We start from the raw sequence: 23,287 nt of genomic DNA on the forward strand, positions 1-23,287 counted from the left end.
ATCTCTTCGTCTTCTTGACAAAGAACATTTGTTAGTTTTCTGCACTCTTCTCCAGGAAATGGGGAATATTTATGAATCCCAGAAAAATATGGGCGTACTACTAGAAAGTAAATACAGTCCTTGTTGTGACACAATTTGTAGAAGTCCCCTTGTGCATAAGCAAATCAAAAGCATGGTTAAGACCACTCGGATCAGAGATATTTTACTCAAATTATTTTGTACTTGTTGCAGGTGTATTTTCCAAAACATGGAATGTTTGGTCTGTAAGCATTCTTATGTTGGTGCATATGTTAATGCATTTCTACATTGTTATAATAAATGTAGAAATATAGATTTTCCAATCTCAGTACTCAGTCACCCGACTCCTCCTTGGTCGTTCTCCTGGGAAAACGTAAAATGAATGAGTGGATTACTAAACATTTCCCTTGCTTTGTTTTGCAGTGTCAGGGTGCACTGCATATGCATATTTTCAATGCTGCCCCCCGCCCCCCCCGTCCTCTTTGCCTTGCCATTAATCTGCCTTGAGTCTTATTTTTAAAAATTAGCTGAGATCACTGGCATGTGCATCATGTGCCTACTGATACTGATCCCAGTCCCTGTCAGGTGCTGTGTATGCTGAGATTGGGTGCAGTGTCAGATCCTATAGTCCTCTCTGTTGCCTGAGCAGGCTATTAAAACAACTTCCTTAAAAAGGACTGTATAGTTTTGCATTCCTTGTTCATAATGGGAAGCAGGCTTGCTCCAACGTTTTGAAGGTTCTTCTTGCTCTGTTCAGAAAACATACAACTAAATAAAAGTGTGATATATAATTTGCCTACATTTTCTTCCCCAGCAGGAGTCCATGTGGCCTGAGTGTGGTTCACTGCCATTGGTGTCTCCATTTGCGCAGATGAGTGACATTGTCTATGCCATCAATACTCCTTTCCAGTCCTTCCAGTAGTCACATGTGTGTCTTACCTTTCTGGCAGAAATTGACATTCGCGTAAAGGAGCGGGCACCTATTAATAATTCTTCTTTTGTGGCCAATAAACTGTATTTATTAGTAGGTTATTTTAGCATGAATAAAAGCATGCAGTGCACTGAGATTTTATTGCACTGCTCAGACTTCACCGTTCAGATATTACAGCTTATCGTTCATTTAGTATCACTGTGCTTGGCATCAGCATGGATTGAGAATATGTTATTCAGTTAAGGGCTGAGCCTTGAAAAACATTTTGTAATTCTTCCCCCTGTGGGGTTATCAGAATATGTGCATACCCCCAAGGTCTCTGATGCTGCAGTTTTATATCCAAAAGATTCTGCTCTACCCTTCCACTTTTTCTGGATGGTCTTCCCCTGCTGATTCTAAAAATTTGGATACTTGATTTATATTAGTGAAAACATAGTTAATGCTTGGATGGACGAGAGTTGTTTTGTTAAATCACCTTCCTGTACCGGTTAGGAAGAAAAGTGAAATAGAGATTTTCTTTGCCTTCGTGGTCGATGCCACTTGCTTATATAAGACACTGATGCACTTTCTGCAGGACATCCAAATACTCTATCTGTCTAAACCTTGTGGGAATGCACTGTAAAACAAACTCTCCGAGACAAGATCAGAAGTAAAATGACATCCATTACACCTAGGTGTATTTTTCCACGATTGCCAAACCGTTTATCTCATTGGTGCCAGTTAGGAGCATTGTAATCCTCTGTTGGATTGAGATGATGCTCTCAGGTTTTGGGTTCAAGAGTTTGGACAGAAGGTTTAAAATCCTTGAACATGAGAAGGTGCTTTCTTAACCCTTCTTTCAGGTGAATGCATTTGTGGTCCTTGCTGCTTTAGGTTTTGAGACAGACCAGTTTTCTTGTTTTGTTGGGTTTCTGTCAATCTGACTTCATGACTGTTGCGTTTTAAGAGCGCAGTATTAATGTTGGAATGGTTCACAGGCCTCCTGTCAGTGGAGGGTAAAAGTGAGTATTTTGTTTCTCATAAGGGCAGTTTACATAGTCATGAAAGAAACTTCTGGGGTCCTTTCAGATATGAGTGCACAAGTAATATCTCCTGGGTTATTTGTAGATGGTAAAAATTGCTCAATTTACTCACCCTAAATTTGAAAATGTAATAAAACTTATTAAAACTCGAATATATGTCTATCATAAATAAGTGCCCAATCAAAGAAAAAATAAAATCTCCCCACACTCCCCTAATCCTACAGGTAGTACCCAGGCATTTATAATCATATCTAGTTTAAACACTAAGCAAGCCCCAACATCAAAATAATAACATATATTGTATAGATGTACATACACATTAAAACAAAATGGCCTACAGATTGAGACATCCTGGAATCAGGCCCCAGAGTTCGAGAATTTAGTTTCTGTCCTTGATAAGAAGTGCAGCTTCTGTTCAAGTGCTTCTAGGCTCAGTATTGAACGTAACCCGATTCTCACTTCACTGGATTCTGATCACCTTTGGCATAAATTAATTGGGGTGACTGCCTACAGACTTGTTCTGTGATTTCTCACTGTGAGAAAGCTTGCCTACACGTCTAAAGTATGCAGGTGCCTTCAGCATGATGAAATTCCCGTTACTGGGTTTTCTTGTAAAATATATGAGTGTTCCTACGTACCTCTATCCCCATTGCCCTCTCTATCACTGTCCGAAGACTGGCATACACTGGGGTGGACTGTGCTTTTAGCTAAGGTGGTCCACCTCCATTTTACTCTGACTCTCTTTTTACCCCTGGCAGTTTCTCTCTCCAATATTTTTACTGGAGGGCCTCACCACCCATTTCCCAGACTCACTTTAAAAAAAAATGGTTATACCTCGCTCATAAGAATTTTACATTTGCTATGGAGCAGGCAGTGATAGGTCTTTTTCCGTACAGTTCACTGATGGCAACACAACGGTAGTGAGATATCCATATAACCTACCGATTACTTGCATTCCATACTAGTTAAGTGCCCATATACTCTCTGAAGAGCTTTCAACAGGGATGCCTGGAAACCTTCTCTCATATTTCATTGTTACTGAAAGACACAGGAGATAGAGTGTATGCTTTAATCGTTTTTCACACTGGAGAGGTTTGAGGTGAGGACCACGGATCAAATTCCTATATGCATTCAATAAGTAGGCTATCTCCTTCCGTATTCCAACAGGAAAGACTTCATAAATTCTGGTTTGCCATGCATGGGTAAGCATTACCATTATGAATCTACTGTAATTTACAGCAAAATCAAAGTGTATTTATTAAGGAACCTCGCTGTAATTGCACCTCACAATGTTTGAATTTATGTGCATGCTTATTTTTAAAGATGGGTCTCTCCATCTGGTTTTTAATACTACCCTGGGCACTCCACCAATCTTTCCAGCACCTCCTTAGCAAATCTCCCATACAGTGGCTGTTCCACTTATCGCTCAGATATGGCTTTCCCTCCCAAGGAGAGCTTTATTGCAATAGAATATCATTTGCTTTAAGCCTGCAAACAAATACCATTTACTTCTAAAGATTACCTACTTAACACAAGTAATCCTATACTCCCAACAGACCTGAGTGTATCTTGCAAACACCCAACAGTGTTCACTGAGGCACAGCCCTAAGGTATGCCATGTATAGTTCCTTAGTCATGACAATTTCAGGTGTCAATAAATTACCCTTGTCAGTTAATGTGCATAACGATTCATCATCCAGACAGCTACCTAGACCTTGTGTTAATTGAAAAAATTAGATGAGCTCAAACAGTGAATAAACATGGACTCTAACACTGTAATAGGTGCTCAAAATGTGATCACATGTTGAAAATGAAACATTACAAAATACATGTGTATATAAGAAACAGGAGGCAGAAGACCTATAGGAACATTGTTGGACAGTAATTATTTTAAGCAATTGTCCAATTATTCTGATCTTGATGCCCTACCTTTGGCATATTTTCAAAATGTGTGGGAAATTTGTTTCATTTCCACTCTAATATCACTTTTGTGTGAGAATAGATGGCAGTTTGGTTGATGATCTTTATTCACAGTGATTGAGAAGGGTAATCCTTTGACTTCATAAATTGTCATGACATTGATCAACTAGAAAAGGCATAACTTAGAATAATAGCACACTGCACTACTTTAAATAAAAAAATCCCAGTTATTGTAGCTTTTCACTTCCATGAGGTTCCATAAGTGATATTTCCAGTTAGCTTTGTGCTGATGAAATTTACTTTCAAACCTCTTAGTTCTGTGCTTCAACATTCAAACTGAAGGCCAACTTCCTAGCCTTGAAACATTCTTCCATATTATACAAGTCCTATTGATTTGTTTCCTTTCATGGGCACTTCCTTTCCACCTAATTCTATTGAGGGGCTTGATCTCAAGGGCCACTCACTACATTCTGCAGGGAGCTAAATAATTTTACGTTATGCCACTGCTAGCTATATAAATACATGGGAGCAGGTGTCACATTTACTTTACCAGAAAGTCATGTGCAACTAATAAGCTTGGGACACTCCAACATGCCAAACATGGCTAGAAAACTGAACGCCAGTGTTTGATGGCATGTGTGGCTGTAGATGCACATGCTCAGAATATCTTTGTCACCTATGTTGAGTCCGGAAGGTTGAAAATAGTTTTTCTTTGAAAAGTTGTTTGAGTCACAAGGTATAGTGACTTCACCTCTTGCTGGCAGTGCGCATGAACATCAACTCCATTGTTAGATTGTTTTCTTCCACCATTGGGCCCGGTCATGTTTACACCCACCTCCAGTTCAAGGCTGTTTTTCAGACTCTAATGTTCGGGATACCTCCTCCCCCATTTGTATTGTCTTTTTGAATGTGTACATTCTATCCTTTGCATTCCGGGTCAGGAGCAATCGCCCGTCGGATTGACATGTTCCAACAGAGGCCCTTTAGGCCGTCTTTTTCTCAGATCCAGCTCAAAGAGAATGAACTTCCAATGGGACGGACTCCCTTCGGTTTCTGCCCTAAGTACCACATGTAGGAAGTTGGGTTCTGGTTTCAGTACCCTCCACACACACACTCTGTCTTATTTTTTTTATTTTTTATTTTTTTATGCAGCTTTCACTGGAGTGCACTGGGTTCCTGCTAACCTGTTAAAATGTTCAAACACAACTTTCATACCTTCACCCCAATCATCATGTATCAGCAAAATGTATTATGAGACTTTTAGGATAACGGCTTCTTACATTGCCATAGTACCAAATTGCCATCTCCACATGCACCCATTGCAGGAATGTCTAGCATGCCAGTGGTGTCAGTCACAGGGTTGTCTGGAAGATCTAGTTCTGGTAGGCAGCCATACTCATCCCTCTCTACAGTGCTGGAACAAAAACAACCTGTGAAAGGGGTGGCCTTTTCTAGACCCTGCTTCTCAGATCATTCTAGCAATGGACGCATCTCAGGTGGGGTGCTCACCTTTAGGATCTCAGTCGAGGGCCTGTGGGATCCTAAACATCGCAATATGCACATCAATTACATAGAGCGTCTCGCTGTTCAACTACTGCTGAAAGTACTCACAGTTTACCTTTTCAACAAGGTTGCCCTAATCCGTACAGACATCATGACAACCATGTATTATGTGCCGAAACGGGAGGGAGGAGTGTTTACCCCTCTTCTAGAACTGTCAGTGGTTCGTCACGAGAAGTTTCCCCTCAACCCGGACCTTCACTCAAAACCACAGTCAGATCAGGCAACCAAATCTCAAAGAAGTAAATCTTGTGATATGGCTCCTGAGTTCATAGAGTTTGGATACCTTAAATTGCCTCAGGAATGCATTGATATTCTTAAGGAGGCTTGTCAACCTACTACTATAGTATGTCATGCAGCAAAATGGAAACATTTAGTCTGCTACGGCATATCCAAACAATATGACCCTTTCACAGTGTCAGTCAGGGTAGTTTTTATTTTTGTACCTTCTTCACTTGCAAAAAAGTAAACTTAGTGTACACTGCCATAAGATTACATCTAGCAGCTATAGCTGCGTACCTACAAAACAGACAGCATTCTTGTCAAGCATTAACCTTTTTGTCCCACGGAGACACAATGTTGACCAAGCTGCTTGTTCCCAATTCCACCTAAAGGGTGCGTATCTCCCACTTAAATACACATGATCGGCACCGCAGTGTTCCAGGGGAAAGGGTATGGATGAGAGAAGGAGAGAGACCCTGGAGTCGCAGGGCTGGATCCAGACGTCTAGTGATGGTTCTTGAATAGACTGTCTTTCCTGTGATAAATTACACATCAGTCAAATAACTTGTATCTCATGACTCATGTATACTCTACTGTTAAACTGTGATGTGCAAGCTAGATATACCTGTTGGGGGTCCCCTTTCCCGCTTTTGATGCATCTCCCTAGGAATTTTTGGAAACAATGTGGATTACGATGTTAGCTGTTGAGAGAGAACTTACGTTCTACATTGATGGTACTAAAACCTTAAGAAAAACTAAACAACTTTTTGTTGCCCTCTCACCACCACACAAAAGTTAACCCTATATCTAAATCTGACATAGCTAGGTGGATGTTTGAAAATATATAGACGTGCTAAGCTAAAGCCAAAAGACCATTACATATCCCTCCTAGAGCACACTCTACTTGTTAATTTTTTTTTTTTTTTAAAGGCGCAACTATGGATTTTTTAGGTGACATTCCCATAGCTGACATATGTAAGGCAGCCTCATGGTCCACACCTTCACAAAGCATTATTGTATGGATGTCCTAGCACGCCAGCAAGGTAATGTGGGACAGGCAGTGCTGCTTGCGCTTTCTCAGACCGCTGCAACACCCACAGGCTAGCCACTGCTTTTGGGAGGCACTGCTTTACATTCTATGCATGACATGTGTCTACAGCCACACATGTCAACAAACGGAAAATGTTACTTATCCAGTAAGTATCTTTTTGTGGCATGTAGTGCTGTAGATTCACATGCTCCCACCCGCCTCCCCAGACACATGTGGCAGTTGCAGACTTTTCACAGCATTCATACATTAATTTGCATGGTCATCTCTTCTTTTTCTCTTACAATACACTCCATTCTCACCAACCTTCGGGAAAACAATCTAACAGTGGAGTTGATGCCCATGTGCATTACCAGCAAGAGCAGCAGTCACTATACCTTGTGACTCAAAACATTTTTTTAAGAAAAACAACTCGCAACTTTCCAGACCCAGCACTAGATGGCAGAAGTATGCAGAGCAAGTGGATCTACAGCACTACATGTAGACACAAACAAATGCTTTCTGGGTAAGTAACATTTTCCTTTCTAGTTATTCTGAATTAAAATTGATTGTCCCTAGATCAGCCTAATTTCCCCAACAATACTCTAGTTGATGTCAATCTGCACCTTGAGATGTGAGTTCCTAAAGTGCTTTCATACTCTTTAATCATGGAGGTAGGGGATACAGCTGCTAAAATACAGCAAACATATACCTTGTAACATTGTAAGCTGCATTCAGGTTTGCATGCTATATCTTCCAGATTGTGGTCCCTATGTGTAGATAATTTAAGAATTCTGTACTCTAGGTCTGGTGGTATTGATTTTATGGATATGTATAACTTGTAAATACTCTAATTGCTGCACTGCCTACTCAAGTATGACATTGCAAGTATATTATCAATTTGTAGTGGAAACAAAGTATGCGTATAATATAATTGAAAATTGACATTCAATTTATGGTGCAAATTATTTGTAACATTTTAATGCATTTTCTCTCCGAAGCTGGAGTTGGCACAGAAACATCCTGATATCTATGCTGTGCCAATTAAAGTACAAAAGCCTGAACAGAACTGGCAGCAGCCCATCAGGTAGGTTTGATGGATTATTCTCTTTAGGTTTTCTATAAAAACTGTATGGTTGTAGTCCTGCTATTTCCTATAATATGATAGTGGTGTCCGTAGGGATTTATTATAGTGAGGCATATTGAAGAACTTTAATATTTTATACCTGTAAAATTTTTATAGAAACTGAACTACTGTGTGTACTAATAACTTACTTTTATTCTCCACCCATTCAAAGTCTACTACCACTTCCTTGAGGAATAAAACATAGCTGGACATGTATAATACAATGCAGTATAAAGTATGGAACTGGTATCCAGGGCCCAAGTAAGAACACAAAAGTGCTTTATCAATCTTTCCTATTTGGCCATGAAAGCGGCGTTTGGGTAGTATTCTATATGTTCCGATCACCTGCTTGTCTGAGCTGGTGTCTGGAATGCAGAGAGTGGAATGCTGATTGTTAAAGATGTGATAGAATGTGGGTGTGTGGTCTTCAATGGAAGCCATGAAACAGGGACAGTTGAAGAGACAATAGAGCCCTGATAGGACCTACCTCCCATGGCTGTATTCTGAAGGCCCAACATAAAATAGTCTTGCCTTCTACCTAAGTGGCTCCAGACTCTTGAATGACCCTTAGACTACAGCATTTTGGTGATGGTTTAAATACCTGCATTAAAAAGCAGCAATAGTCTGGCAGTTGGCAGCCATTTCTGGCAGAGGAGAAGGCCTACTGGGAGAAGGAAGAGGGCCTGCTGACCATGGAGGACTAGCTTGGGTTTGCCCACCCTCACATCCACTGGCAAGTGGAATGAGATCACGCTGCTGGGCAGGAGTAGTCCAGTGAGGAGGGTTGGCAAGTCTTGGCCTGGGCAAGGAGATAACTGAGGAGTGTTATAAACTGAGATGATGTGTCCCAGTTTAAGGACAATGCTGTGGAGACAGTGTTCTAAGGACAGCGCCATGGCAAATAAGCCATGGAGACTGTGGAAGAGGCATTATATCTTCTTTTTAGTAAACTAACCCTTGATATGACCCGTAGCTTCAGGCAGTTGTACATTCAGCACTGATGTTCACATAAGGAGAAGCAATGGTGAGTGTGCAGTACAATTTCCTAATTAAGGTGACTTGCACAGGCATGTTTATGGTACTCGGGGCAGAGTTACCAGAGGAGATAATACTGCTCCAGCTAGCACTGTGCTCAAGGTGATGGAGAGAGGAACTGTGGCAATGCAAAGCAACCAGTAAATGGGAACTTTCCCTTCGGGTGAGAGTCGAACGGTGCTGGAAGAATAGGGCGTGCTGTTTAGGGGCTCGTGAGAGGCCCTTTATAATGTCTTGGATGTCAGACCTAGGGAGGAGCTGGCTAAGTAGTAGACTTTGATGTCATGAAGGAAGGTAGTAAGCCAATATTTGATTGAGACGGGTCTAGGGATGTTGAAGGACGATTACCTAATGCCTCCTGGTTAATTTAAAAAGAAAAGTAGGAGTGTCTCCTATGACACTGGTGATCCAAATTACAGTGGGTTGTAAGCGGGTGTACTATGTCCTGAAGTCATGGGAAGTCAAAACAAAGTCTGACACTTATCCAATTGCAAAGCTAAAATGACATTCAGTTAATTAGTCAGCGGGGTTATTTAGCTTTTATAGAGTTTGCATTATTCTGTGTACTTCTGCAAAGAAATGTGCCTTGTTTGCCATTGACTGCAATCTTCATTAGGTTGGGGAAGAGTCTGGTTGGTGATTTTTGCGTATAGAGATGTACCATATGTATCTTATTGGTAATGCATGTATTGGGTTAGTAAGTTTCCAGGTTAAGTTGACCACTTTTGTTTGGTAATTGTAGTGTATATTACTAGATGTGGTGTGCTAAATGGTTAGTACTACAAGAAAGGTTGGAAATTTAAATTGTCCACCTTTAGCTTATTCTGGGAGTAATGTGTTAGCATTTACTTTTGACTCAGCATGGAGTTTAGTTACAAGTTTGAGGAAGAAGATGCAGTGCTATGTGTTGTTGTGTAGATGCATGCTTGTTGTGGGTGGTACTGAATGCAAATAAGTGCTTTCTGCGGCTTAGAACTTAGTTGTGTTGGTTTGGCCAGCACCTGTGACTGGGTGTGAGGAGTATTGGAGTGCTGGGCTGTTGTTTTGTATGTGTGTGGTGCAGAGTGTTGTCCTTGTGGAGATTTGTGTGATGCTTGTGGAAGATTGTGTTTGTTGTAGTGTGTAGTTCAATAAAGTGAGGTGGATGTCCAGGGACATTGGGTGTAAGTGTAGTTATGATGACACGTTTTGTGTTGGAATCCGGTCAACTGAATTTTGAGTTAAGGTGGTTTATGGTCAGACTTTCCACTTTTTTTTTTGGTATTTTTTCCTTGAATATGTAGACTTAGGGATATCACAGAACTGTTAAAGGACCCCAGTGGGCTCAGTTACCTGCCTGTCTTATGACTGTGTTAACGCGTCCCTTTCCAGTTAATTTATTCACTCTGGGACTCGTTTTAGGCCAATGAATCTTTTGACCCTGATTGAAGACACCCTAGGACGAGATAACTAATCAACATGTCAATCAACAAGTCAATAACATTATCAATAAGACTCGGAAACCACCATGACCTTTCAGTCATGAATAACCACACCAGTTTAGTTTGATTTTGTAATATTTATTCCCTATTGATTACAATTCTACTAGTAAGTTTATTAGTCTAAAAACCATGAAACACATCAGCATTGTCATAATATGGCAACTCATATAAGATTTCATCAAAGCAAAGATCACGAACATTAGAACATAGCACAACGTCAACATAGGTTAACCTTAGCAGAGTATCATTAGCACATTATTCAACAAAGCATTGATCCAGTCATTTGTCTATTTGCGTCCGTTTTAGTGAACCCCTTAACTATCCTCTAATTAGCATTGGCATGTTGGGCTTCATGCAAAACAATTTGGTAACACCAATTTAGAAAACATCTAACTATGGTCTCTGTCAAAAGAAGCAGTTGGTACCTAGAAAGGAAAGGCAAACAGACAATTACAATTCATCATCATATAGTTACCCTCCGTAATGGGTCAGCATACAGAGTTAGTGTTCATCCTCAGGACATCAGTTGATTCGCCTTCAGCTAGGGAATTCAGCAAGACGGGTAAGAAGGAACACTTCCCTCATAAGGAGGAAAAGTATATAACGGGCAAGATAAGGGCGAGGATGGTTTGAAGAACCAAACAGCAAAGTCTCTAGGCAGAGTGACAAAGTGTCGGGGTCATAACAAAAGTTTGCAATGGCATCTCCTAATGGCTCCTCGTGTCAAAGGTTTTTATCCCTTTTCTGTTGTACAGTCCCCTAATTTCTGATTGGGTAAAGTTGGCACCCCACTATCTTCATCCGATGGGTTTCCAGTGTTACTATCAAATTTTGTCACCCCATAACAGTTCTCACATAGTTTATTGGTTCTTGTGATTGACGTCTCCAGCGGGTAGAATGTCTGGTATGATTTCATACTCTCGTGGTCCTCTCGCATCCTCAGTCAGTAGGTCCATTGTCTGTACCGGTTTAGGCGACCTTGTACCTGTAACTAGTCTACAGTGTTGCATTCACCAAAAATGTTTCCTTGAGCAAGTCTAATTTCATGAGAACGGATCTACTACGGTTACACTCATTTTCTAGCTTTGGAAAAGTACGAGTACATGTCCTTCAGCAAGTCAGCACATTGTACGTTAGAAAAAACACATTTAATATGAAACCGGGAAGCTAGGCCTCGACTCACGCTAACTAAAGCTCAATGATTTATTAGCAAAAACCTTAACATATAACTCTTCATATTAGTGTAAAATCATACATTAACATATCATGATGTCATTATTAGTCGGTTTCATTCATTCCCGTATACATTGGCGGCCACTCCCCGTGGGCACAATTCAAGCGCACTTTTAGCAAAAGCACATTAATACATTTTCTATGCTGTATTATTATGCATTAGTTCGTAAACATTTAATGTTAATTTTTAGTATAAGAGCTACGCTCCCTCAACTGGATGTGTAGGTGACTTCATGACCTAGTTGCATAAATATTATATGGTGACATTGAGTGTGCAGACCTGTGGTGGTAGGACATCGTATCTGAGTCAGTTTGCAACACTTGCATGCCTTAGACCAGTGGTCCCCAAACATTTTAATGCCGGGCCTCCCAGTTGAAAAATTAAAATCATTGGGGCCCCCCCAGAATGTTTTGCAATTATTTTATAAAGATGGCAATGTTTAAATATGTTTAGACCTATTTAAACATTGCAGTTCAGTACTGTTACCTTTATAAAAATGCAATAACATGATTCTGCTTAATACAAAGCCCTGTTATCTGCATAATGCTACTTTTGGCCACAGTCTGGCCCCCCAGTTTGAAGACCTCAGCCTTAGACTGTTGTGCATTGGTGGTCACAACTTTCTAGTTTCTTTGTTTAGTAAGATGTGTAGAAAGCGTCCTGTCTTGACCTGTCTCAGGGTTTCTGGAACTGTAGTTTTTGGCCTTGTGTGTCTTTGTGAGTATTGGAAAGGTTTACAGGTTGTTGTTGGGTAAATGTGTAAGATAGACATGTTGGAAATTTAGTGATGACTGTTCTTTGTTTTATTGTTTGTATAGTATCCTGTGTGTTCCCATTCCATATGTCTGAGCTGAGGTCTGGAACTCAGTGAGTGAAATTCTAAGAGACAATGATGTAATAGAATGTTGGTGTGTGATCTGCAGTGGAAGCCAGGAGGTAGCTACAGATGGAGGGAGAAAAAAAGCCCTGAGAGGTCCTACCTACAGTTGCTGTAACCTAAGGGCTTAACATGAAAAAATAAATTTGCTTCTAAGTAGGGCTTCAGGCTCTTTTATGATGACCCTGCCCTCCAATTACAATAGTTTTATTCTTTTTATTCTTAAGTTTAAGGCCCTGATTTAGATCTTGGCGGAGGGGAATACTCTCTCACAAATGTGATGGATATCCCATCCGCTGTATTGCGATCCCATTATATCCTACGGAGATCGTAATACGGTAGTTGGGATATCAGTTGTTGTAAACACTTTTTATGCTATGAATGTAAAAAAATAAAATAAAAAAAAGTATGTGTCCTTATAGTAGTGCCATTATTAAGCCTTGCTGGTCACAATTTTTGAGTTGCCCAAAGTGTGCATACATTTTAAGAAGGGGTACCAATTTTAATTACTTATTACTGGTTACAAATGATTCCAACGATTTAGAGCAGAAATGTTGAGTGTCTTACTTTATTACTGCAAGAGTCTCTGCCCTTCTTAAATATATGATCTGTTGTTTTTTCCACCAGATCAATTGATAAATTATTTCTTGCATTATGTTCTCTTTCTCTCTTGATCTAAGAGGCCAGTGTCTCACAGGGGGCTATTCACTTTCTCGCAAAAGTCCAAAAGTTAACCATCCTGACTTGCTCCTGATTTAACCAAATAGGACTGGCCTGAAATGTTTTCCTGTGCAGGAGACTTATCGTGAGACCCCTGCCAGTGCACTCCATGATGTAAAACGTTGCTATTCAGCAGAGTGCTCAACTTCTGTGGGGATATGTCAGTCCACCTAAAAAGGATATCCTTTTAGATAATATCTGTCTCCATGACCAGACCAGACCGTGACTGATGGTTGGTTGAATCTGATACTTCGTTCTGATGTGCTGCTTCCAGAGAAAGCTGGTGTACTAGCTTTCAAGCATTGAGAAGGATGCCTACTGGCATTACTAAGTAAATACTTAGGGCCTGATTTAGATCTTAGCGGTCGCACCGCCAAGCCCTGTTGACGGTAGACCTGAAAAGACCATCAAGCCAACCTTGTTCCGCCCATCGTATTTAGATGTTACAGCTCTGCAAGCGGATTTACTGGCGACGGATTGCTGATGGAGGTAGACGGTGGCAGGACTCAACAGACTTTGTACAATGGCAGGGGCTATGGAAGAGAGGTAAATGACGCACACACCCTTAGACATATGTCTCCCTGCACTACACAACACACCACATACACACAATGACACATTGCTATTCCAACACAGCACAACCCATACATGCCGAAAACACACATTGACATACATCAATGACACAACATACACCATTAACACTGCAGCCACACAACCACAGTAACCAACACAACTACACACTGTGCTACATAAACATGCTACACTCAACGCGACAACATTCGCCACACAAACACTCACCTGAATGTGTCACATGGCCACTCAACATCAAGCTCACATGCAAGTGACACATACAGACACAACCACACCACCCACTCCAGCCTCCTTCACCTAAACTAGCCAATCCACTCACACATGTACTGACTTAAATACACAACAGATAGCACAAACCTACCCATATAGGTCCCCTTGTAATGCGCATGCCTGGCCACCGTTGTCCAGTGTGAGTGTACCGTCATTGTGGTGCCAGCATTCATTTTGCAATGAATGACAACACCACAATGACAGTTGCGTATGTGTGTGATTTGCGTGCTGTGCCTGTGTCCCCAGTCCTGTGTGCATTGTCACCCTGACCTATGCATGTCACAATGATTTGAAAAAATGACTGACATTTATATGCCTGCACTGGTCCCGACCTCCCATGCAGTGCCCACCCAACTTATCCTGGCAATGCGGCATCCTTAACTTCGAGTCCAGCGACAGGGGGATCCAAGGGGGGGGGATCATGTTTTCTCTGTCGGTCGTGGCAGCAGTGATGGCGGGTGTTGTGGGTCCAGTCAAAGATGTGGGTGGAAGGGTGAAAGATGGTGAGTTTTCAATCCCTCCCGCCACCCACCCCCCACCCCCAATCTGCCTACTGAGAAGTGGACTTTTTTCTTCTTTTTTTCTTGGCTGTAAGGCACATCTAAATGTGTAAGGCAGGAAAGGTGTGAGACAGACACTTTTCCCAATGGTGGCATTGTTGCAGGTGGGGTTCCTTGGCAGAGACGGTGGTTCCAATACAGGCTTTCGTCTAGGGACAGTCAACATCTAAATACAGTGGGCAGACTTGCTGCAGTGCGTGGATTTTCAGTTGAAAAATGGACAGCGGGACCGTTACCGCCAATATCCAAATCAGTCCCCTACTCTCTGCTGTGACTGGGACCCCATCTCCCCGAGTGTGTATGGTGTCACTGAGTAAATGGAAGATGAGGATATCCAATACTGGAGTGGGTATTCTGTTTGTGTAAATATAGTTGCTAGGTTTGCAAGTTGCACATAAAATTGCATAAGACTTCTGAAAGAAACATTACCTACAGGTTCCTGTTTGAACTTTTCCAGGCACCAAAATGGATGCATATTTTTTTAGTGCAATAGCCAGAACGTGGGTGGCTTCACATCACCATCTGAAATAACTACATAGAGCTGTGTGTAGACACCACCACTGCTGTGTGCTGACTTGCAAAGAGCTTGTAACATGACATTGCACTGTGGAAAATGTCCACTTCAAAGACTTACAGGCTTAAAACCATGCCATGCCTGCAAGAAACCAATGTCTGTCAAGGAGCAACATAATGCCTGCATTTGGTGCTTAGATTCCAAGCATGACTCGGAGTCCTGCAGCAGTTTCTTCCAGAGGCACCTGAAACTTGTCAGGGAGCGAAAACCTCTACTTTGCCAAACGAAGGAAGAGAAATCGGTCACATGGGAATTCCTGGGCCCACCCCTGATCCAAATCTCCATCCAGGATGTTGTTGCTGTCCTTAGGTGAGAGCAAAACGACGGCCAGTCTTGGTGCAAGCACAAAAAATCCTAAGTGGAAGTTCTGAAATTGTTCGGTCACAGTTCTGATGACCCTACTCAGCCGCCAGTGTCCGATTCTGATTCCACTGTTGGAGCTGATGTGCCCCAAATTCACTGTGCAGGAGATGAAGGCCTTTAGAGGTGATTTTGAAGCAGCTGAGCACCTGAAGCACCTTCTAACTCTATGGATCTGCCAGGATCTCTAGTTTGACTTCCATTGACAGGACCTGCCCCAGTGGCAACTGACCCCCTCAAGGTCCTTGTCCAGCATGTTGCAAGGTCGACCTTCACAACTTTGCTGAAGTCAGTGATGGCTTTGTCCAGTTTAGAGCCAGTATTGTCTCCAAAAGTGCCAGCCTTGTATCCAAACCAGAGGCAAAATCTCAACCGATGATACATTACAAAATTACTAAAGCTCAACCCCTAATCTCTAAGACTCCCTTAAGATATCCTTCACCGGAGGCCAGTATTACATTTGGCTGGAGGCTATTTTTTAATCTAATTCTGATTCTACAGGGCATTCTCTGTGATTGTGACAAGGAAGCAGACCGTTTACTCCTCCCTACTGAAGGGGGAATAGCTCTTTCACTGTGGTGGTTCGCACGGTTCCTAGGCCCACAGGAGTTCTGGAACTACTACTGCCACTTGTGGAGATAAGGTATATTTGCTCCTAGAAATTTTGCAGCCAGGTCCTTCAACCTCCAAACCAGTGTTGTCCTTAAATTATGCCCTTACCAGAGGCCTTAATGGTGGCTCGGTCCAATCTTTGCCCTGTGCCAACAGTGACCTTCTCTATAGGCGCTGTAGGCCTGTCCTGAGAGATCCCACTGTTCTGATGCATCATCCCATGCCACAAAGCCTAGTGATACAGGCTTGTGCCATTAAAGTCAGCCCCAGTGCTTTCCCTGTTGTTCTGTTGGGCAGGTAACTGAAGTGCATTGATGCACTAGGAAAAAGTGCATTGATGCACTAGGAAAAAGTATTCTTATCCACCAGTTAGGCTCTGAAGTCCCTTAATGTTACCTGCCTTTTGGGGCAATACACATGCCCTCTGAGATATAGAGAATGAGATCTTGCCACACTACTAGACATGTTAGAAGACTCATTCGCTCAGATGGCTCAGAATGGACAGGATGCAGCAATATACATTTTGCAAGCCGAGTCTGTATACTATGGACTGTTGGCTGTACTATAGATCCAGGGTGGTGGTCTGGGATTATGCCTTAATAGACACCATTGGTTTCTTTGGAAACATGCAAGTGTCCTTCACGGATATGACATTTGACAGCTCCAGATTTTAAATGTAGTAGGAGCAAGACAATATGCTACCAGAAAACCTTAAGTAGTTATAGCATAGACAGAAATAATGATTCATAGTGAGCCTATTTGTAGGACAGAGACTTCTAATTGCAGATTCCTTACTTTAGAATTTCCCCCAGGCATCAGACTGGATCCAGAGAATTTTCTTTGAGCAGTACCCTTGTGCGCTGTCAAGCGGCGTCTATCGAGTCTGCGTTCGTTGGCGTCGTGGTCCTACATAGGTGCCGCCTCAGTGCAGTGACATCAGTTCTATTCTGTCCATGCTACGTGCTGATCGGAAGATTGCTACCCTGGTCGTTTTTTACCAATTTCAACACTTTTGACGTGTTTTTGATGACTTTTGGTGCATCGAGGATGTCGCAGAAGACTGGGTTCAAACCATGTGAGAACTGTCACGCCATGATATGGCCGACGGATCCACACCTGGTCTGTTTATGGCGTTTGGAGCGCAACCACGACCCGAAGTCGTTGTCCGAGTGCCGGGCCAAGCATCCAAAGGCTTTGAGGGAGCAGTTGCTAAAGCTCATGGCATCCCGGCACCCGACTCTGCATCCCTCCCGGTCGTACTCGAGAGGAAGGTCTCAAGGCCACTTGTGTAGTCACCACCACTCGTCTCCTTCCAAGTCTTTGGGTCATTCAGGTAAGAAGAAGTTGAAGAAGGCTAGACATTCTTTGACTTCACCCCATCGCTCAGCTGATGCAACATGGGAGGAGCATCGACGGTCCAGGCCTCCATCCGAGGAGCCTATTTCTGGGTCTGCTCCATGCCTCTCCAGGTTTCGGGGAGCCTAACTCAAGGAGTTCTGTGAGGCCATGTGTCTCACATTTTGGCAGTCCGACCCCCTTGCATCTCTGTCTGGGCCTAGGGGTTTCGCATAGGGGCCCTTTGGGTTCCACGTTGGCAGCTTCGGTCTCCGAGGACCCCAAATAGGGGCCCTTTGGGTTCCACGTTGGCAGCTTTGGCCTCGGAGGATCCTTTCGGATCCGCTATCAGATCTGTGCCAATGCTGGTCGTGCCATTGCAACCTCCCCCGGCGCCGCCTAAGTCTTTGGGCCCATGATCGACGTCAACTCAGTCCTCATTCCTGACGACCCGGAACGGCATCAGCCGATGCTGCTTTCGACCTCGATGGGGCCTACCCACCACAGGTCAGCTTCAGACCCTTTCCTATGGGTACGAATATGAGGAGGGATTGGAGGGGTCGATGGACCCTTATGAATACCAGCTGGATGACCCTAACACGGACTGGGCACAGGAATTGGGCAAGGCCAGTGGTCTGATACTTCTCCATACGCTGGCATGATTTCTCCTCCTACCATGGCTACGGTGAATGGAGCCTCCTAGGCAGTGGTCAGTAGGGCGGCTGAGGTCCATGGCCTTAGACTGCCCACTGTAGGGGTCAGGACTAATCTCCTGACAGAGGTGCTTTAGCCTGGGGCCTCAACTTTGGAGCCTCTACTCCCATTCAATGAACCCCTCACTGAAGTCCTTCTGGGTTCTTGGTCCAGACCCACCATGGGCTCCTGTGAACAGGGCAGTCGCCCACCGCCACCCGCCTGCCCCCAAAAGACCCTAAATTCCTGTCTCAACACCCCACACCTGAAAGTCTTGTGATTCTGTCTTCCGCTTCTTACGGCTCATTCCCCTCCGCTCCCCCGGGTAGGGAATCAGAGACTGGACCATCTTGGGAAGATGTTGTCTTCCTCCAGTCTGGCGTTGTGGTCAGTGAACACCGCATGAGTCATTCAAGGCACACACTATTTACATAGTTGAAGAACTAATGTGTACCTACTGAAATAACACATAATCGAATTAGTAAGGAAAATCTTCAGATAAGTGCTGGGAAAACAGTACCTAAGATACTAACCAAGCAGGAGTGAAATCTACCTCGGGGAGGCTATGAAACATCAAGAAGCAGGAAAGTCACACTCTGTGGGGAACGGTGCATCTCGTAAGTTGGGAAAAACGAATGGTGTGCTTAGCAGCATGATAGTAGCTCAAGTGAGGTCAGAAAGCAGCATGGCAGGCCACTGAGGCAAATTCTTGCAATGGTGGCAGACATCATGGAGCAGTGTGAGGCGTCTGGGCATCCAAATAGGAAATTGGGCTTAGCACAGGTAAGCTCTGCAGTGATTAATATATATGCAAAATCATAACTGAAAGGCAATAAAAAGCAAGATTTATGGACTTTTGTAAAGGTTGAAAAATAGTTATCATGGCAATAAAAGGTAAAAAGAAACTTTCAAAAAGGTTAATCATATGAAAGAAAATATACAACAAAATACTAGAATAATCGTAAACAATAAGTAATAAGTAAACAGATTTAGTGACTATTATTCCACAAAGTTGTAAATGTAGAAAAGTTCAATACAATCACATGAAAATGATGACCAACAGAAACCCATAAAAAAGGAGGTGGCTAATAGTGCGTTTAAAAATAGTACACTATGAGTGTATTGAGTCCTGCTTCGTAAAAACACATGAACAGAGAGTGTCTTTGCAGTGTTACTGAAGCTCATCCAGAAAAGTCAAATAAGAGTGCATATAAAGCCATTAGGAAACCAAAACAATGTTCCATTTTTTCAACTTAAGTCCTGCTGCAGTCCAGTTGCAACAAAATATCTACCTGCATTCTCTTCTGGCTAGGCTATCTCCATCACCTCCTCGTGGTGGTTTTCGGATGACTTTGATAGTCTGCCATAAGATATTGTTTTAATTGTGGTTGGCAGATGTGAAACAGTCAAGCATTTATGACCTTGCATATTATCCTACTTCTTTGCTGACTAACGCATGCTTTAATTCTCTCTGATGTTTGGCCACTGTATGTCAGTCCACAAGGGCTTTTCTTATGCAATATATAACATTAGAGATATTGAATTTGAAAAATGCATGAGTTTATGTGAAATGTTTGACACTTGGAACCCTTGTTGTATGTGCATCTGCAAGCCACACAGTTAACACATTTATAATAGACTTCGCCAGACAAAAGGCCCCATGTACATGTTATGTGGAGTCATTCGTATCACAAGCCCAGACAGTGTGTCTCTTAAGATTGCATTCCTGCTAAATTGAGAACAGTAATCTGTAAAGAGCAAGGGCATAGGTTTTTAAAATGTTCCAACTTTTTAAAAAATTGCCACTAACCCTCTAAGACGACAAAAAGCAGTGACTTTTGTCATGAGGACTGTTCTCCTTGGGAGACATGAAGGATCGCTCTAGAGGAATACCATACTCTTTTCATGGAATATTTTACTTGTTTTTTTCTCGGTATCCCCTCACTATGACTTTCTTACAAAGAAGGCTGGCTTCCCTAAACAAATCCTCCTTTATTTTAGAGTTCTGACAAAGGCTAAGGAATTGTCCAAATGCATCGTTGAGAGCTATGGGATGATGGCTGTGACTTTCAAGCAGAGTATTTCTCTCAATCAGTTTTGTATAGAGGGTATTGTGCAAGGAATTATCGTCCATGTTGATAGTCTAGTTCAAGTAATTAACGCTCATTTTACTAATAATGTATGTAAAACGTATGATAGGTTGACAATTATTTGGCGATACAGCAAAGCTTGAGTGAGCATCAGGGCTACAAGTCCAAATAATGAAAACATTGTCTACATGTCTTTTCCATGTAAGGATATGTGCTTTAAAGGGGGTAGTACATCTCTGGAGCATCAACAAAGAGAATTGCTAAATTTGATGTACCCCTTGCATTGGAGATAGTAGTGCCAACTGAATCAGAAAAAAGTTAATTGTGAAGCAGTATGAAGAAGTGAGGTTATTAACATAGTAGGGACCTGAACTAGTGAAGGTGAGTGTTTAGTAAACCTTCTGTAATGGCACCATAATCATGTGGAAATTGATATAGAAGGACTCTATGCCAAGAATAATTCAATTTACAGGACCAAACTTCAGCTGTTCAATCAAATTGATAAAATGAGAACTAACCTTGACATAGGTCTCCGTCAGAGGTACAAAATCCTTAAGGTAGAAATAAACATACCTCCCTAGAAGTTCGACAACAGAGCCAACCCCAAATAGTTTTAGTTTCCCTTGAGGTTTAGATGTAGCTTTATGAAACTTGAGGAGTTACAAGACAGGTGTTCGAGAATTCATGTTTGTGAGAAAATAAAATTAGTAAACGCTTATGTGAACCTTCATCTTGGCCTCTTCACTGAGGGATAGAACTTTTCTTTGAATATTAGGAAGAAGTTTGTGATCAATTCGAATGTAGTGGGGGGGTATTGTACACTTGACAGTATCTCTTCATTATACTTATCAGTGTCTTAAATAAGAATTCCCTGCCCCTACTTCCCCCTTATTTAAGGGTTTTGTGTTAATTTGGTCTTTATTCTTAAGGTCAATAAGAGCCCTTCTTTTAAACAAGGCTGATGTTATGTGGGATAAAAAATGTTCATGAGCCAGAGGCAAGATGTCTTTTAACACCAAGTTTTGAAAAGGTAGCATATAGCTGGAGGGAATTAATTTTGAGGCGTTCCAAAGGCCTGTTTTATCAGGGGCAGTGAAAGTATCTTTGGGAGAAGAAAACACAAACACATTAATGTACTCCTTGCTCTTGTTGTCTCTGAACAAATTCATCAGCAGTGTTGAAGGTCACAAAGCTACTTTTGTGGCTTTGCCTCTAACCTCTGGTTACAGAAGCAATCTTTCCAGCATTTACAGGAGGCTGTGCAGCCCATTTTTGGCTCAAGTGGTCGAGATGGAGACAGAGGCTGTGACCACCAGCAAGGACAGCAGTCATCCTACTCTTCTTTTCCTGCCACAGCCATTGACATGCCTAGGGTTCCCCTCCACTGATCATTTGTGGAATGTAGGGGGCAGGATCCATTTGTCTTCCCAGCTGGCATGCCATTACCTCAGACCAATAGGTCTTAAAGGCTTTCAGTATGGTTAAGCTCCCACCAATTCTTACTCCCTTCATATTATTCTTGTTTTTGCTGGTACTTCAGCAGATCATGCTGCCTTCCTCTCCAAGGATGTTCCTACTCTGCTTACCAAAGAGGCATTAGAGAGAATCCCCAAGGTTCAGAAGGGACAGAGAACAACTCTTGTTTCATGAGGGACACATTCAAAATGCTGGGCCACAACCTCTCTGCTTTAAACTTTGGGGATTGAATAGTGTCCTTGGACTGGGAGAATGCTTATTTTCACATTCCCTTCCTGCATTCTCACAGGTGTTTTCTCCATTATGTAGATGGGCGTGGGGAGTTTGGGTGGTTCACAACACCCCGTGTTAAGAAAGATAATGGTCACAGCTCATCTTCACATGTCACAAAAACACATACCAAGCTTGCCATATTCAGTTGCAGACCCTCTTTTGATGAATGCCCCTTGCTGTTCACCTGCCCACCAGAAGAATTTTAAAAACACTTTTCAACTTGTTATGCTAAAGCCAAGAGGCCATTACCTGTTACTCCTAGAGCAGTCTACTAGGAAAAAGGGTGCTACTATGGCTTTTCTTGGAAACATTCCCATAGCTGACAGTTGTAGGGCAGCTACATAGTCCACACCACATGCATTCACAGAACACTTCTGTGTGGATGTGTTAGCACGTCAGCAAGCCAATGTAGGTCAGACTGTGCTTCGCACACTTCTCCAGTTGACTGCAACTCCTACAGGCTAGTCAGCGCTTTTATGGATGGACTGCTTTGCAGTCAACTTAGAGCATGTGTATCTACAGCCACACATGCCATTGAATGGACTTACCCTGTAAGTTTCTGTTTGTGACATGTCATGCAGTGGATTCTCATGCACCCTCCCTCCTCATTGGACGCCTGTGGCCATTGCAGTTGCATTACATTTGTATATATCTGTACATATGTATTTCCTTTTTGCATGGACATCTTTCTCTATAGTTTCCTTCCTTATACCCCTTTCTCACCTGCCTACAAGAAGAAAATCTAACAATGGAGTTGATGTCCATGCACAATATCATCAAGAGGAGGAGTCACTCAATCTGGTGACTCGGAATACTTCTTTAAAGGGAAACAGGCTGCACCACCCCAGACCCAACAGTAGATGGCAGGAGTATGGAGAGCATGTGAATCTGCAGCACTGCATGCAACGAACAGATGCTTGCAGGGTAAGTAGCATAATCTGTCTGTATGTAAACATTGAGCAGAACCAGCTGAGTGCTGTTGGCCTGCCCGCAGAAAGGCGAATGTGATTATGGCCATTGATTGCCTGTCCACCAAATCGATCAATTCTGGCCTCTGCACATTTGGGGCATGCTGCAAACACAATCAGATTGATCTACTTCAAACTGAGCTTTCTGATGCACTTCTGTTTTATTCTGTCTTTGGCCCAGCAAAGACTTTTCACGGGTACCATTACTTGTTACTCTTCAGCCCCTGTTGCGTTTCTTAGTTTGATTGATTAGTCTTCTTGTTTAAGTGACCATTTGCAATACATTTTTTGGGAAACAGCTTACGTATGTTT

At 42.4% G+C, this 23,287-nt stretch overlaps 1 protein-coding gene across 3 annotated transcripts in view; it reads left to right on the forward strand.

Annotated features, from left to right (window-relative positions):
• LOC138287834 (tight junction protein ZO-2-like) overlaps positions 1 to 23,287 on the forward strand; it is a 390,358-nt gene that overhangs the window by 332,297 nt on the left and 34,774 nt on the right. For all 3 annotated transcript variants that reach the window (XM_069228742.1, XM_069228726.1, XM_069228733.1), the window contains one exon: positions 7,702 to 7,787. In XM_069228742.1, coding sequence (XP_069084843.1) covers positions 7,702 to 7,787 — 86 coding nt within the window. The remainder of the gene's footprint in view (positions 1 to 7,701; positions 7,788 to 23,287) is intronic.

This window comes from Pleurodeles waltl, chromosome 1_1, assembly GCF_031143425.1.
Source record: "Pleurodeles waltl isolate 20211129_DDA chromosome 1_1, aPleWal1.hap1.20221129, whole genome shotgun sequence".
Lineage (NCBI taxonomy): Eukaryota > Metazoa > Chordata > Amphibia > Caudata > Salamandridae > Pleurodeles > Pleurodeles waltl.